This window comes from Strix aluco, chromosome 33, assembly GCF_031877795.1.
Source record: "Strix aluco isolate bStrAlu1 chromosome 33, bStrAlu1.hap1, whole genome shotgun sequence".
NCBI classification, from domain to species: domain Eukaryota; kingdom Metazoa; phylum Chordata; class Aves; order Strigiformes; family Strigidae; genus Strix; species Strix aluco.
The window spans coordinates 3,120,919-3,137,259 of record NC_133963.1 but is presented as its reverse complement, the minus strand read 5'-3'; the positions used below and the strand labels follow the sequence as shown (position 1 = coordinate 3,137,259).

The 16,341-nt window shown below is 51.8% G+C and overlaps 1 protein-coding gene across 4 annotated transcripts in view; it reads right to left on the bottom strand.

The window, feature by feature from the left end:
- Positions 1-2,015: 2,015 nt before the first annotated feature.
- Positions 2,016-16,341, bottom strand: part of LOC141917022 (leucine-rich repeat and fibronectin type III domain-containing protein 1-like protein) — a 40,581-nt gene continuing 26,255 nt past the window's right edge. For 3 of the 4 annotated variants that reach the window (XM_074810060.1, XM_074810061.1, XM_074810063.1), the window contains exons 2-3: positions 7,706-9,100; positions 2,016-2,725 (exon numbers count right to left, since the gene is read on the bottom strand). In XM_074810060.1, the coding sequence (XP_074666161.1) occupies positions 2,215-2,725; positions 7,706-9,081 (1,887 nt within the window). In that variant the 5' untranslated portion in view covers positions 9,082-9,100 and the 3' untranslated portion in view covers positions 2,016-2,214. The remainder of the gene's footprint in view (positions 2,726-7,705; positions 9,101-16,341) is intronic. The other variant, XM_074810064.1, reaches the window with a different exon arrangement.

Genomic DNA, 16,341 nt, shown 5'->3' with positions numbered 1-16,341 from the left:
CGCTGCGCTGGTGCCCCCCCGCTCACCTCGCGTTGTCCTCGACTGATGCTCTTCCTGGGCAGTTCCCCCCCTTTTTTCGTCTCCTCCATGACCTCTCTGGAGCCGTCAGCCCTCCAGAAGCACCTTCCTGCCGCTCGCCACATTTTTAGGCCTCAGCGGAGGCGTCGCAGCGGGGGCTAACGCGCCGTCCCGGCCCCTGGCCCAAGGGCCGACGGTGCCCGTGTTCCGTCGGGACGCGGCCGCGGCCCCTGAGCCCCCCCCGCCGCGGCTCAGCGACATTTAACAACCGGGAGCCAAACGCGAGAGGCGCGACAGAAACCGCGGCCGGCAGAAAACGACGGATTTAATGGACGGCTGGGCTGCGCCACCCCCGGCGCTCATCGCAATTAGGCCGCGGTAATTAAGGGAACCGTGTTCCAATCCCAGCGTCTGGCCAGAGGTGAAGCAGTTTGGCAGCGGGGGGGGGGTCCCGGGGGCGTTTCCAGGTGGGTTCGGGTGGTTTGGACCCCAGCGCGGAGGAGCCGGGAGAGCCCGTCGCTGCTGCACGTCGGGTTTGGGGAGTTTTCTTAAAAGAAAAACAACCCGAGCGCGGCTGCGTGGCGTCACCCCGCTGTCACAAATCTCCCCCACCACAGAATCCCTTCAAATGACTTTTCCCTCCGTTTCTGTTTGAGGACCAAAACAGACCCAAGGCCCCAGCGGGGTCGCGCGTCACAGACAGCAAGAACCGCCCCGCGCTCCGGCGGTTGGTGCGACCGAGCTGTGTTAAAATATCAAACGTCGTCGCGGCGCAGTTCAACAGCCGGGTGACTTCTCTGGGTCCGTTCTGTCACATCCGAGCAGGAGGAAGAGCCTCTCGAAGGGACAATCTTAGGAAAAATACTTTAAGTCGTGGCACAATCGCCGTAGAAGACACAAGCCGGTCGCTCGGCTCGCCAGCCTCTCCCACCCGTCGCTTTCACGTTCCGTTTCTGGAGGTTTAATAAATTAAAAAAAAAAAAAAAAAAGGGTATTTGTGTTTTCTCTCATTTCGCTTTCAAAGCCAAGTATCAAAACGACGCAAAAAACCACCGACCAGCGAGGGTGGCGGAGGGAGCCGTTAGTCGAGGTCACCGGCTCCTTTGGAAAAGCTGTTTCAGAGCCTGAACTTTGGGCCACAAAAGGACCATCCCGGGGGGCGACACGACGCGTTCGAATTGCTCGAACCGGAGACCTTCACGTCATTCCCCCGTCAGCCACGGACGTCCCACATCAGGCATCAGTGCGGGGACGGGGCCGCCGCCGCCGTGGCGCAGAGTCACCGCGGGACGCGGCACCTTCCCCGCGGCTCCTCCAGCCACGGATTTACCGGCAAAAGAAGAAAAAAAAAAAGACCTTCCCCAGTTTGCTTTCGGGGGGCGGGGGGGGACGACTGTGGCGTGGTTTTCAGCGCAGCAAAAACGCGCGCGGTGAGACGCGTCGGATTTCAAGCGGGTTGGGAAGTTTTACAATTTGGAGAGAACAAAGCGCGGGTCTTGTCTTCCCGCCCCGACAAAGGAAAATCCGACGGCCGCGAGCGAGAGGCGGCTCAGCAGGTGGCGGCTGTCACAAAGCAAACCCTGCGCGTTCGGGCTTCTGTGCCACTGAAAAATTGAGATAATACGCTGAAGTACTTCAAGTACTTTCAATTTTCTTTCTCCTTTTTTTATTTTTTTTATTTTTTTTTTTTTTCCCCCCCTGTAGGGAACTCTGCTCATGTTCCTTCTTTTGTGAGCAGCGTGTGGACAACACACCTACGGCAAAAAAAATAACTGAGACGCTAACAACTTTCTGTACCACATCGTGCCTTGACGAGATGAGGAGTTCAAGCGCTGCCGTGAGCGGGAAGGCTGAGGATCCTGAGAGTACAGTTTTGCTGCTGGTTGGTGACCAAAGGAAAAAAAAAAAATAGTGCATTTCACCAAAGACAAACCTAGTAGAATTTAGCTGTGCTGCTGCCCAGAGGTGTATGCTATAAAAGAACCAGTAAAAAAATCTTGTAAATCACACACTTATATTTAATATATTGAAACAAAATAGTTAAGAATGCAGGAACTGTATACAGATTAAAAAAATATTTTTTAAACCATCTGATCTTAAAAATAGACAATAGTAGTGAAGCTTAAAATACAACCACTCGCATTAAAATGTTTCAAGCAAAACCACCTCAGTGCGTCCTGTCCCGCCGCGTGGCCGTTACGATAACGTCTCCGTGGTTAAAAAGGTTGTGTTGGTTGGAGTCACTTTCTCACAATCCAAATCTACGACAGTTTTTCCTTTGCTGGAAGAGCCCGAGCACTCCTGGTGCAAACTCTCCCTCCTCTCTGCAAGTTTCGAAGTGGATCGAGCCATCGAGCCGCTCTGGCTCCCGTTGGTTTGGGAGCAGACGTTGTTCACTTTAGTAGTTTTGTTTTTGTGGTGGTTGTTGTAGACTTTGTACTTCATGAGGAGGATGAAGATGAAAACAAGAACGGAAGCCACAATGATACCCCCAATGATGATGATCATGGTGCCTCCGAGGAACTGGGCGTGGAGGGACCGGCACTGTTTGTACTCCTCCTGGGTTGTGAACTGCACGCACCCCAGCACTCTGGTTGCGGTCAGAGAGGTCGGTCCGTCGTCATAGACAGCGAGGACACAGAGGTCGTACTCACGTCCTGCAACCAGATCAGTCAAGAAGAAGGATTTACTAGCAGCTGGGATCATCCTGGAAGAGAAAATGAGCACAGTGAACATCCGAGCCGACGGGGAGAGCTCTCGACTCTCAGCGCCGCTGCGAGGGCGCGGGCGGACCGAGCGGGACCTCGGGCGGGGACGGAGGCACCGATTTCTGCGATTTCGGGTAAAGATACCTCGATCTAGTGCTTCGATCTGCTTTCTCTTAAATCTCCAGTTTGGGCCTAAAAGGGCACGACGCGCCCTACGCGGGCTGGAACAGGGGCAGCCTTCCCAAAACCGTGAAGGAACCCAAGCAGCGTAGTCAGGGACTTAAACGGCAGAAAAGGATAAAACGAAACACTTTAAAATGTATTTTTGGTCATTCTGCGTCCACAGGAAGCACATTTTGAAGATCAAGAGAAAAAAACGCCAATTCAAACCTTTGGCCCACAGATTGACCTTATTTCCACCTTCCAACGGCTCCGTGAGGCTCCGTGTCCCGCCACCAGGGGAGTGGTATAATAAACCTCCTCTATCTATAAACCTCCAGAAGGTTCCCCAAACGTGGGGCCGCTCCCGCTCCGTCTAGAACTGAATTTCTGTGACTATGAAAAAACCCACAAATCCGCAGAAACACCGAGGAGACCCCCGAAGAGCTCCAGCCCAGCTTCCCACAGCGCTACCACAAGCAGATCAGGTCAACACCCCTCCTGCCTCGCCAACACTTGAAAACCCTCCAGGCCCGTCCCAGCGTTCAGCTGCCCTCCGAGGAGATATTTTCGCTGAATTTCTGAAATTCAGAATTTCGCTGAGATCTGAATTTCCCAAACCACGACTCGTAACCATCGCCCCAGCCTTAACTTCTACCCAGCGGCTTCACAACCTCCGCGGGATCTGGCCACGTGCTGGCCCGTAGGGCTACCGAGGGGGTTTATAAACAGGGTTTGAGAGGAAACTACATAAAATTTGTTAAACTGAAGCCTCAGCCCCTCCCCGCCCTGTGAGGCTACTGGAGGAACAGGTGCCTCGTCAGCAAAGAGCGTGGGAACGGAGCGACCTCGGTGGCCGCGAGGGCGATCCCGGCCGACTGCGGGAACGGGAGGCTTTTCCCCAGAAACCTGAGGAAGAGGTTTCCAAGGAGAAACTCCCTGCGGAAGCCTGGCAACTGCCGTGACAACTGCTACGCTGCAAGATGGGGGAAAAAAAAAATCCACCCAAATTAAAGCCAAGGAGTGACAAATCATGTGATCCACTGTGCTTGCAGATGTCACCGTTTTTCTGGGCTTCCGTTGGGATAAATCCTCTTTTTTATGAGGAATGAGGAGGTGCGGAGACGCAAACGGGGTCGTTTGTCCAAGATGCCGACAGCCGCCGCCCCTGCGCTGCCCGCGGCGCCCTCGGGAGACGCCTGCGGACCTCAGCCCCTCCCCGCGGGGTCCGGGGTGCCAGGGACACCCCGAAGGGAGACGCGGAGTCCTGCGGCGCCCGCCGAGGAGAGACACAACCTCCTCCAGGCCCCCTTGGAAAGCCAGCACGGGGCTGGGGCTTCTCCATCGCGCTGCGGGGAACTAATTTAAGGATTTTGGAGCAGATGCGGCATGGCTGATCCCGAGCGCTTTTCACGCAGCAGATGCCACATCGACCTGGCACACGCCCCCCCCCGACGCCAGTGACAGCTCTGCCCTTTGAACAACCCCACTGCTGCTCCGTTTCTGAGTTTTCCTCCCAACAGGGAAAGCAAGGACACGTTATCAGCAGTTTTACACAATATATACTCTCTCAATTATCTACAGAGAAGCATCACTATTAAACACTCATCTTCTAATTTATAACACGCAGTTGCAGCTAATTAAAGTTAGATGATCACCAGCTATGAAAGATTAAACTCGGTGCTTAGGAGACTGTTGCCTTTGATGTGATGGGATCCAGCCCCTAATTGCCGAGGACATCAATCAGGCTGTTGGGAAGCACCAGGGATCGGCTGCTTCGATCCGCTGGGGCGCAAACCGAAGTTCATCCAGCCCAGCTCGCAAATACAGAATCACGTTTGGTTTTTTTTGTTTTAATTGGCTGCCCAGCAGGGAGCACCTGCCGTTCCCCTCGGGGGATTCGGAGCATCCAGGGTTACGGCGGAGAATCTGATCGCAGCCCAAAGGGAAAATTAGGAGGAATATCATCGCTCTGCCTTTACTCACGGGCACAGGTGAGCGTGCACTTACTCACAATGACCTCCCCAGACGGAGGAGGAAACGGAGAGGTGAAGAAAAATAAAGGAGCCAAAGGAGCGACTTAAATTCTCGAGATAAAGCGAAGTCGCCATAGCAACTGCTCCTCCCGTGGTACCACTCGACAGGTTTCTGCTGCATCCCGCACCGCTTCGTACTTTTCCCAGGCAGCAAAACCACCAACTAGGCAGCGTGCTCCAGGCAGGGGGGAGCTTTTTGCCTTCTGTAAAACTCCTTTGGTGGGACTGATGCTGCCGCCCGTCCGTTGGCACCTTCCTCCGTCCAGAGGCAGATCCTGACACCGATGTTTATGCCCCTCAGCAGAACCACGAGCTCCGAGAGGGGCCTCAGCCACGCAAAGCGCCAGCGAACGCATCGGGGCTCTCCGGTGCACGTCAACGTGCTCGACTTCCAACCCGCCGGCGTTTACGGCACGATTCGAGGCGGCAGAGTCGCTGCCCAGTTACCATCCCTCTCGCTTGAGCACAAAACTTCCTTTCAGGGTCTGTATTCGATGATTGTTCGCTGCGGGAACGGAGCGAGAACACGCGGATTTTCACCTCGGAGATGCCCGTTACACCACAGTCTATTACGTCGCGTTATTTGAAAGAGCTGCTCTGTGATTTGAAGCATCGAGCGTTTTCTGGTTTTATTTCCAACCCGAGCCCTCAGTTAACAGGATCCGTGCCGAGAAAGGGGCGCGGAAACGCTGTGTTCTTCCCCATTTCTTCTGTAGGAACGAGGCCGTTCAGCCGTGGTGGTGTTTAACTCTACGGATTTATGAACAAGCTACCACGCCAGTCGCTCATTTTTCGATACTTTGGGAAGTTTAAAACTCAGCGAGAAGGAATTGCTGCGGGTGTGTGGAGGCTGCCATGGCGGCTGACCAGCTGTTACGGCCGAGGAGGAAAAATCCCATTAAACAAATCCCACTGGTACTACTGGGATGCACCTACCAGCTCTGGCTGCTTCTCACTTCGCTTCCTTCGCTTTACTTTCTAGTGGGAGAACTCAATAAATCCCTTCAGAAACCCCAGTCACAGCTATTGAGACATCTCTGCCTCACATTTCCCTTAATTTCGCGACTTTGCAGTTCTTCCAAACAGCGATGTCACAAATGTTCTCACAGCTGACAATTAAATGAGGCTTCATCTTCCAGCCAGCTCCTCACCAGCCCTGGCAGCTCCCAACACGGCATCCTCCCACCCCCTCCAGGAGACCCTTGCTTACCCCCACCGTGTCCTCCTGCTTCCTTTCGAGCTCGTAGCCATGGCAACGGGAGGATGGATGGCATCCTTCCTCCGAGAGACTCTGGGGATGGGCACTTTCACATGAGACTTCTGAAAATCCCAAGTGACATTTCTTTTTCAGGGACTTAACACAATTTTCATACACAGTTTCGGTTTTTTTTGTTTTTTTTTTTTACCAGAATTTGCTTGCAGTGGTGGGTATTTCACAGAATCTCAGAACCCCAGGTTGGAAGGGACCTCAGGGACCAGCTGGTCCAGCCTTTCTTGGCAAAAGCCCGGTCTAGACAAGCCCAGCTGTCCAGCTGAACCTTAAAAGTGTCCAACGTTGGGGAACCCCCTACCTCCCTGGCGAGATTATTCCAGTGGCTGATCGTTCTCCTTGGGAAGAATTTTCCTCTCGTGTCCAGTCGGAATCTCCCCAGGAGTAACTTGCACCCACCACCCCTTGTCTTTTCCACGTGACTCCCTGCAGGAACGGCGTCTCCATCCTCTCCGCAGCCACCCTTTAAAGGCTGGAGATAAGAAATCCCAGCGCACGGCTGTCCTACACTCCTTTCCTCGGGGGCTGCTTCCTAAAGCGGTGTGTTTGAACCCAAACTCTCCGGTTTATTCCTGAAGCTCTTCCACATCATTCACCCTCCGCTGGCTCCTCCAGTGCAACCAGTGGCGTAACATTAGGAAAACCATTGTCATTCGGGGTTAAGAGAAGTTACGTCCTTGGGAAGCGCACAACTGTGAAACGTTAAATCCGGATCAAATGCTGGGTCCCGCTTGAAGTGTCCTTCTACCCCCCTCCAGCCAAGCACAAACTAAAGCTTATAAACAGAAAAGCAAATCATCAGAACCTCGCCCAGCCGCTGCGCAGGGGAGCGGCCGTAACCCTGAGCCGCACGCTGTCTACTGACAACGCCGAAGAGTCATTCCCGATTTTTACCAAATAAACTCCATCGGACAAATGCGTAATCCACCTAAAATACAGAAGCTAAAACCTCCCGTGCAGTGCCCAGTTCCCAGCAGGGAATTCTGTCCCCGTGTCGCTACGCCGGGGAGGAAAGGGCGCGCGCAGCGACTGGCCCGGGCTGCAGGTCTGGCAGGACACGGTACAAAGCAGAACGTTGCTTTGGGCATCTCAATATTTTTTTTTCCTCTCTTCCCCATATTTTTAAGTAAAATAACTACACTTAATCAGCATAAAAGGTAACTAAAATCTCCATCTCAATTTCCTTAAATGTTAACAACTAAGATATTGCTCATCAGCTCCACTTGGTCCATTAAACTGGACTATGAAACTTAATTATGTCTGTAAAGAGTTTCGAGATCCTCAAGAGGCAGCGCAGCAGCAGATGTATTATTAGTTTTAACAGTGCAACTCCTCAACAACGGGAGTTTAACGAGCGAAGTCGGAGGCAGCTCCTGTCTCCTCGTCCCCGCTCGCAGCCGCTGCCCGCGCCACGGCTCTGGCTGCGCGGCCGACGTCGAGCGGCGCTGCCCTTCCTCCTCCCCTCCCCTCCCTGCGGCGCGGCGGCGGGAGCGGGGCCGCGCCGGCGGCGTTACCTGTACACCAGGATGTCGTCGGCGGAGCTGTTGTACTGGATCTGGTACATGCGCATCCCGGGGAGGTGGTGCTGGGAAGGCCACTGGATGAGAGCGGAGGACGACGTCAGCTCAGCGACCACAACCGCCTTCTCCTGCTGAGCCTTGGTCTCGTTTGGGAAGCTCGACTTGGCTGAGATGAGAATATCCGAGGGGCCGGGCTCCGCGTCTTTGTCGCAGTTGGTGCTGTTGGCCAGGTTGGGGTACGGGCTCACCAGGAGCTCGACCGGAGCCGTCGACTCTCCCGCGGCGTTTGACGCGATGCAGGTGAACGTGCCCTTGTCGCTCAGAGAAGTAACCAAAATATCCAGAGTTCCGTTCTCGTAAGAAACCGTCCTGGAGGTGTTGGAGACCAGCTTCCCGTCGGGCGAGATCCAGCGGACGTAGGGGTCGGGGTCACCGACGGCCTTGCACTTCAGAGAGACGCTCTGGCCTTCTGTCACCGCCAGCTTCGGGGTTCGGTGCGTTATCATCGGCGGCTCGCAGACAAACTCCTCCTCTTTAATAGACCAGAAGTATTTGCCCATCAGCTCTGGCGGAGAGGCGCAGGTCTCCAGGTCGTCCTCCCGGGTGAGACGCCTCAGCCACACGAGTTCGCAGTTGCAGTGCAGAGGGTTCCCCCCGAAGCTGAGCACCAGGGACGACAGCGGAGACCCCTTGGACTTGGCGTACACCGGTATTCTGGAAAACAAAGGATCGGGAGGGATCTTTTTCAGCTTGTTGGAGGTCATGTCTAGGCGGGCGAGTTTGTGGAGGTTTGAGAAGATTCCCTCTGGCACAAACTCAATGAGATTATGATCCAGACTGACCGTATTGACATTAGAAAGTTTGGCAATCGTTTCCCAAGGAACGTTAACGAGATTGTTGTAGGACAGATCCAGGTCTTCGATTGTTTCAATAAAGTCATCCAACGACCCAGGAGAGATATAGTTTAACTGATTGTTACTGAGTATTAAATGCCGAAGGTTAATCAAACCCTTGAAATGATCTTCGTTGATGTAAGTCAGTCTGTTGCTATCCAAGTGCAAGGCGTGAAGGCCTTTAAGATCAAAAAATGCATAAGGCATGATTTGACTGATTGTATTCCTCGACAGCGTCAAATGAATTAGATTGGTCATATTTGCAAAATCTTTTCTCCTAAGTGTAGTGATAAAGTTATCCATTAACCTTAGTTCTGCCGTTCTCCTGTCAATACTGGGGGGCACGAAGAGGAGCCCCGTCTTCGTACAGAGAATTGTGAAGGATGGAGACAGGTTTTGGCACATGCATCTTTTGGGACACATCATGGCCTTCACGGCTGTGCTAATAACCAGTAGATAGACAACCAGCCTTTCCATCGTAAGAAAAATAACAGACCTAAAGAGAAAAAAAAAAAAAAAAAGGAGAAATCCATGTAAATGTGTTTTAATTGGGCATCAGAAATAGGTTTACACTGAAGTTGTCCACCTGTGCAAACTGGAGGCGCCTTCCAACAAGCCCAAAGCCACCAGCTACCGTGACCTCGGCTGTTCTCGGGGCTGAGCACTCCCGGGTCACCTCGGCCCCGTCTCCCCCCGCCAGCGGCGCTGAGACCGACCGTGAGCAACAGCCCGTCCCTGCCGGGGCTCTGGGACGCGCCGCAGCGTCACCCCCCTCCCCGCGGCTCCTCCCCACCTGCAGTTGGGCTTCCACCGCTCAGACAAAGCAAGACCCGAGGCTGATACTGGGCGAGAGGGACGCCAGGGGAAGAAACACATGAAGATACAAGATTTTTTTTTAGGTTCAAAGTCCCGTCTGCGTGACTTTCTCTACACACATCCAACTGTTTGCTGGGGCTAGAACCGCGTTTCAACCTGCCTACCGTGTCCTCTGTTACTTTGTGATTACGCTCCCCTCGCTTTTTGGCCATGACAAAGTCCAACCGTGTCTCTGTCTTACCCCTCGAGCTCCTCTCCTCCCCTCCTCAATCCTACCCGCACCGAGCCGCGAGCTCTTCGCAGAAACGCATGTTTTAAGGACAAGGGGGTTTTGCTGCAAAAAAGCTGAAACTTTTGCAGCAAATAAGGAGGAGAAATACCTTCCAAGGTCTTTCTGAAAAGCAAGGCTGTGTTCAATCAGAGAAGCAGATATATATATATTTTTTTCCCCGTGCAGCACACGTAGCAGCTTCAGAGAAATAAATTCCATAATTGCACATGGGTTTGGTCAATGAAATTGTCTCTGAAATCTCGTGCCTGCCAGGTTATTTCCCACTGTACCCGAAGCGCTTGCCTGCTCCACCAAGGGGAGGTTATTTTAATTTCTACTTTACCTCCAGCTGGCTGGGAAATTGCCAAGCGCTGAGTGCGGTGACTCAGAGAACCGCGAAGGCTAAAACTCAAAACTAGGTGTTTCACACCCAATTCCGAACTCCAGCTGCTCCCAAAGAGGGGTGCTGGTCTTTCTGCAGCTCTACCTCACCCCTAAGCTCCAGCACGCGGGAGGCGTTATCGCAGCTGGGTAAAGCGACAATTCCTTCACGTAGCGGCGTAAAAATAATCAAGTAGCGCCTTCGAGGACGAGCGGTGCAACGCAAGGCACGGTCCTTGGTTTAGCACGAAGTCGGGGACAACGGCATGATCTGCTGAGTCAGCTCTCTGTAGGAGACTGCCAAAGTCGCTGTAAGTCACCAGATTCTTACACTACGTTTGTTTGTGTTTGTTTGGGTTTTTTTCCCCCCCCGCGTTGGTTTGTTTTACTTTAACGGTTTCCATGGGCTAAAGCTCCTTTACAGATCTATAAGATGCAGAATTATGGTATCGCAGTTGCAGAGCCTGGAAATGAGTTTGGTGAGATCAAATTGAAAGCTCCACAGAGGGGAAAAATAGTTATTAAAATCAACCCATCGCTTCCACAGGATTATTGCTTCAATCCGGAGAGCGTGAGGGTCCAAACCTCTTCACCAACGCTTCACTTACCGGAGGTTAATCTTTAGTTGTAGGCAATTCTGACCAATATTTTGGGAAAAAATAAATGAAAAAGAGACGAAGCAATCAAGCAAAGCCTCTGCGTGGTGAGAGCCCAGACAGCACGAGAGGCTGAGAGGACAGAGAAGGGTTTGGTGGACGCCGTGGTAGGAACCTTCTGGTACCTCCAAGGAGTTTATTGGGGAGATGGAGCCAGGCTCGTCCCCGTGGCTCGGGGCGGGAGATCAGAAGACAAGGAGCAGGAATTAATACAATTAAGGTTCAAGCTGGGTACGAGTTAAAAAAACCTCCACGAAGCGGTTGTCCAGAAGGGCTGTGGGTCCCCCCTTCCGGGCCGAGGGACCTGGACAGAGCCCCGAGCCCCGCCAGGCGCCTTCCCCCACCCTGTGACACCGTGAGAATCCGCCGCCCTCCCGTTTCAGCCGCAGCTCCGCACGCCCCGGCCGCTGCCTGGCTGATTTTTAGGGCTTCAAATTCCAATTCTGAACGTCACTCTTTATATTTGAGAGTGTCAGTTCCACGTAGAAAATGATAAATTTTCTGTTAAGAACTGAGTGAGGGAAATAAATCCCACAGAAGAGTTTGCACAAAGCTGGTTCACTTTACACTTATTTTTTCTAATAAGCATTGTCTTGGCAATGTCTTACTCCCCAATCAGGTTTTCTCAACAGCTTGTATAATATTTAATATATTCCACTACGAGCTTTATCTTTCAAATATTTGCTTTTTTTAAGAAACCCATTTCTGCTGTCGCTCCACCCTGTGCTCCGAACCCTTCTTGCCTCTCTCAGCTCCGTCTTTTCACTCCTGCTCGCTTCAGATGATTAACGGAGGCGCAATTATCCCAACCCAGGCTGCTGTGCAATATTGCAATTCCCTTGTTTTGTCATTAGCAAATATTAATGCCATTCTAATGCATCAACTGCCATCTGGGCTGTAAGAAACCAGTATAAAACCACCCCGCTTAAACCGTTATTCTGTTAAAAAATAATTAAACGTTACTAATGTGAAACCACGGCACTAAAATTAATGACTTCTGGAGCCAACGATGAAGGTGGCACAGTTGCTCTGACAACCTGTGGGACGGTCGCGAGGAAATTGTGACTCGTCCAGGAAAGCTGCGTGTGAGTGGATCGGGGCTGTCGCTCTGGATTCGGGTTAAAATCAGGTTTGGCGCCGTCACCTCAGAACTGCATCAGGACCACACCTGATCGTTGCAGTGGTTTGGTTTAACCCACACCAGCAGGCAGGAAAAGAAATAAATCTCATGCTTAGAAGTCTACCCACAGATCTAGGACACGGGGGGGGAAAAAAACTCCGAACTGTCGCTTATTGACTCATTTACCATCTGCACGGCCGCGGCCTGAAGTTCAGGGTAAAAACTGGTTGAAGTAGTTGTTTAATCCCCGGGTGATAAAATCCTACAGAATAGAGTAGTTCCAGTTGGAAGGGACCTACAACGGGGCGGGGCATGTTCAAGATATGTGCACAAAGAGGGTTTTTTTCCTGTTTTCCTACAGCAGAACACGGCTGGGTCACCGCTGGCTGTCGCTTGGGGTCTAAGTGCTGTTTACGGACGGGTTGTTTAAATCCAGCAGTTCCCAGCTACCGGCCTGTTCACGTCGTTCCGTTGGAGGGAGCTCAGGTGGCCTTTGCTGTTTAAAAAGAGATTTTTCAACAGCTTTAAATCGGTACCACGGCACCGAGGGTTCTTAGACTCCGCCAAACACACGCAGCGTGTGAATAACGATGCGTAGAGACGCGACTTCACCAGCTCGGAGGGAGAAATTCCGGCTTCCAAAAAAAACCGGTCCCTTGTCAAGCGCCTTTTGCGAGGGAACGGCCCCTTTTCTCAACGTTCACGTCGGCGCAACCCTGCACCCAGCCATCTGCCTCGCTCTGTCCGTGTCTTCGGGGCTGTCGAAGGGACGTAGCTCCCTCCAGTTTTTTTTTGGTTCATTCTCCACAGAATTGGGTTCCAGACTCACACGTGGAGCAATCTCCAACCATCCTCACTCACACCCCGACGTGTGCCACGTCCAACCCCGCCATCACCTCCGCCTTTGCCCGCTCAAAGACGTCTTTCTGCTGGTTCTGAACCTGTTTTTCTCTTATCTACACCATTTAATTGCCCGGCTCTGGCCTCAGACGGGGCCCTGGATAAAAAACCCGCAGCTGCATCAGCTTCTGCTCCTCCTCGGGTCTGGCAGAACGAGACCTGGCTCCCTACAGCACAGAAATATTGATCGACAGAGGGGGGCAAACAGATGCGCGGTATTAAAACCAGCTCATTCATACCCCACCTCTTGCACCCTCATCCCAGCCCCAGGGATTCCACCCACCCATCGCTTTTCCCTCAAACAACCCCAAATTTGATGGCCAAGCTGTTCCTGCAGAGGCTGCCCGGGCAGAGCCCACCCGAGGGGAACAGCCCCTGCCCCGAGTGCAGCGTCTGTGACCGTCACCTGCCCCCACAGCCCCGTCCTGGCACAAGACACGCGCTCGCCGAGCGCATCCGTGGAAGGGAGAAAAAAAAAAAAAAAAAAGAGCTTTTTCTGGAGGGAGGTTTTATTATTACCCTTTCCTGATCCACAATTAACCACATTGGAAAAATTTAATTTACCAACAAGAAATAATGTGCTTAATTTAGTCCCGCTTGCCCCACCTGTAAATGAGCAAGAAACGCTTCCAGTAAGTGTTTAGGGCGCCTCTTGCTCATTTTCCTTCTGTGTTTTGTTTTTTTTTTTCCTTCTCCAAAGCCACTGGGAGTACCTGTCTGGATACACTTGGGCACAGAGCAGATTAGCTGCAAATCTGGTAGCCAGCACTTCTCTGAACCCAAATCGCCATCATTAATATTAATACCAGGATTTTTTTTTTGCAGGTTTTTTTTTTTTTTTAAATCTAGTTCACAGCATAACAGGAAACCCGACCATTTAACACTAAAACCAACAAAATATCGAATACCCTTCTTCCTGGCATTGTTTCTCAGACCTGCCACCTAGGCAAGTGAACCCGTTTGCCTTTTCCTTTATCCCCAGAAGGCGGCACAAATAACACCCAGCTGTGCGCAGTCGTTGCCTGCCGCTGGGGGGGCGGTTTTATAACACACAAAAATCACATTTCCCAACCCACGCTACAGACGTGCGGAGTAAGAAAACCGGAGAGAAAAGCACAGCGATAACTTTCGTCTCCATGTTCGTTTTTGCCTCCCCTAATTCCGTCATCTATCAAGCCTGTTAGCAGACCTGAAAATAATTTTATTGGGTTTCTTGTTGGAGTTTTTTTGCTGTTGGGGTTTTTTTTGGTGGTGGTGGTCTTGTGTTGGTGTGTCCTCCCCAAAAAAACCCAACTAGTTTCTGTCCCATTTCCTAAACTTTAGTCCTTTGCTGAGGAAGGTACAGAAGGAATTACCACCAAAAGGGTAAATGCTTTATAGATTTATCGTGTGAATATCTGCACTCCCTCCCTCTCTCTTCCTCTACAGGCGCCAGAGCTCACGATGAGCTGTGCTGCCCTTTCCCCCCCCCCCCAAAAAAAATCCTGAGCTGGAGCCATTTAATCTGTCGCTGAGGTAGCCAGGACACCGATGTAAATCAGGCAACAGAAATAGCGCCTGTGGGTTTTGATGAACGGCCCAAGGTCTCCTGAAGATGTATGTGATGAAAAGCAGAGAGTGAATTATATATTGATGTTTTATTTAAGGACAGAGCAGCTTCTGGTGCAGGGAGCCTGGAGGTAACGCTCCGACCGAGACCTCACCGATGAACCCGCCGTGTCTCTCGCAGCAGCCCCACTCACACACAGCTGGGGTTAGCGACTGGACAGTTCATTCTTTCCTGGAAGATCTCTTAGGAGTGACAACACCTAAGACATCGTACCCGGTGAAGTGTTTCATTACGTGTAAAAAAACCTCTCTGGCTGCACCCCGGGGAGTTTGGGGCACACCCAGCTCCACCTGCGGCTGAGCAGAACCTCCCTGGGCACTCCTGAGAATCAGAGAATTTTCCTCCAACTCCCACTTGCACAAGGACTGCTTGGGATGGTCTGACTCTTCACATCTCCTATTTGACAATAAAACTCTCTTGGAAATATCTAAAGCACGTGGTTCTGATGGGACAATGAATTTAAGATGAATGTGCGCTTTTGGATATTCTTTAATATCTTGAGATCACGAGCACCATGAAGACCAGAACAGCACCGCTCAAAAATCTTCCCTTGAGGGAAAGACATGATGGTCATAGTAGGAAAAGGCTGTGGAGTTCAGATCCCACCTTCTTACTCAGGAAGGGCAAATTAGATCCCCGATGGGACAGGCCCTTGGTCCCGTTGGGTCTGGTGGGGCAATGCCAGCAAAACCCCCCAAAAGTTTGGCGCTATTAGAAAACAGCTCCTGGTCAGAAATTCCCACCGGGAGGTGGAAGAGTTGAGGCCTTTTATCAAAGCAGAAATACTGCTCTAAGTGCCTGGAAATTCAGGAAGAGAAGCGTGATGGAAGCAGAGTACCCTTCTGCGGAAAACACCGAGCACCAACCACCAAGGAAAATTGCGGCTCCGGCTTTAAGACTCTCGTCTCCTCGAGGAGGTTGTTGGAGTTTTTATTTGAGGATAGTCTTGAACCGATTTGGCAACATACTTCACAAGGCTATAAAACCACAAGTGGCTCTTTACGACACTGAAAAGGGGAACATTTGCTGCTTAAACCGAAATAATCTCATTAAAAGGGCCTGGGTAGACCTTTTGTGGAGAGTTTCTAGACATACTTTAACCTCCGCAACATAAAACGCCATAAAATACGGCATTTACCTCCAGGTAGAGGATGGGGAGATGAGTCAAGGGCCGTCGTGTGGGACTTCACTCCGATGTGGACAGTTAATATTTTCAGGGCAGTTAATTGCCCCTCGGCTGTTTAACATCAATATTTGGATACCCAGAGAACCGCAGCCTTCCCTAACCCGCTCGCTTGAGCACAGCCCTGATTTCTAAGGTTAATTCAGCTTCTTTATCACTCCAACGATGCGCGATGCCTCCTAAAACGTTCCAAAGGGAGGGGGCTGGGATCGTAAAAAATAGGAAATAGAAGCACTTTCTGTCCGCCCTCAGGCCTGCAGTGACTGAAATCACTGAGGGGGGGGGGTTCTGTGTGCTGGATGCCCCGGCTTTGGCCGGGCTGCCTGCACCTGGGGGGTCAGAAGGGCTTTGCAACGTGGATGCAGAGAGAACCCACTCTATAGACTAAAATCCACCCAAAGAGGCGTCGCATTGCCTGCCGCGTGCTCCCTCGCTAAAGGACAACTCGCTCCGGGCAGCTGTTAACGGGTGTTCTGAGAAACAGGGGCGCAACGGGGGGAGATAAAAAAAAAAAGATGAAGGAAAAAAGAGAAGGGGGGACCAAAAAAAAGGCATGTGGACTTGTACACCTGTGGAAAACCCTCGACGTGAAGCTTCTGCCTGCGCCCGGCGACGCGGCAGCTGAACCAAACACAACCCTCAGAACTTCGGGACCAAAAAAAAAAAACCAAAAAACCCCAACTCTGAGTGCTGCGTTTGCGTTTCCTACTTGTGGCTGAGGGGGAGGGAGGGGCCCAGCGCCCTCCGCTGCCTCGCAGAGACTTCTCAACAAAATTCCTCTTAAAAAGTGTCCCCCGCGAG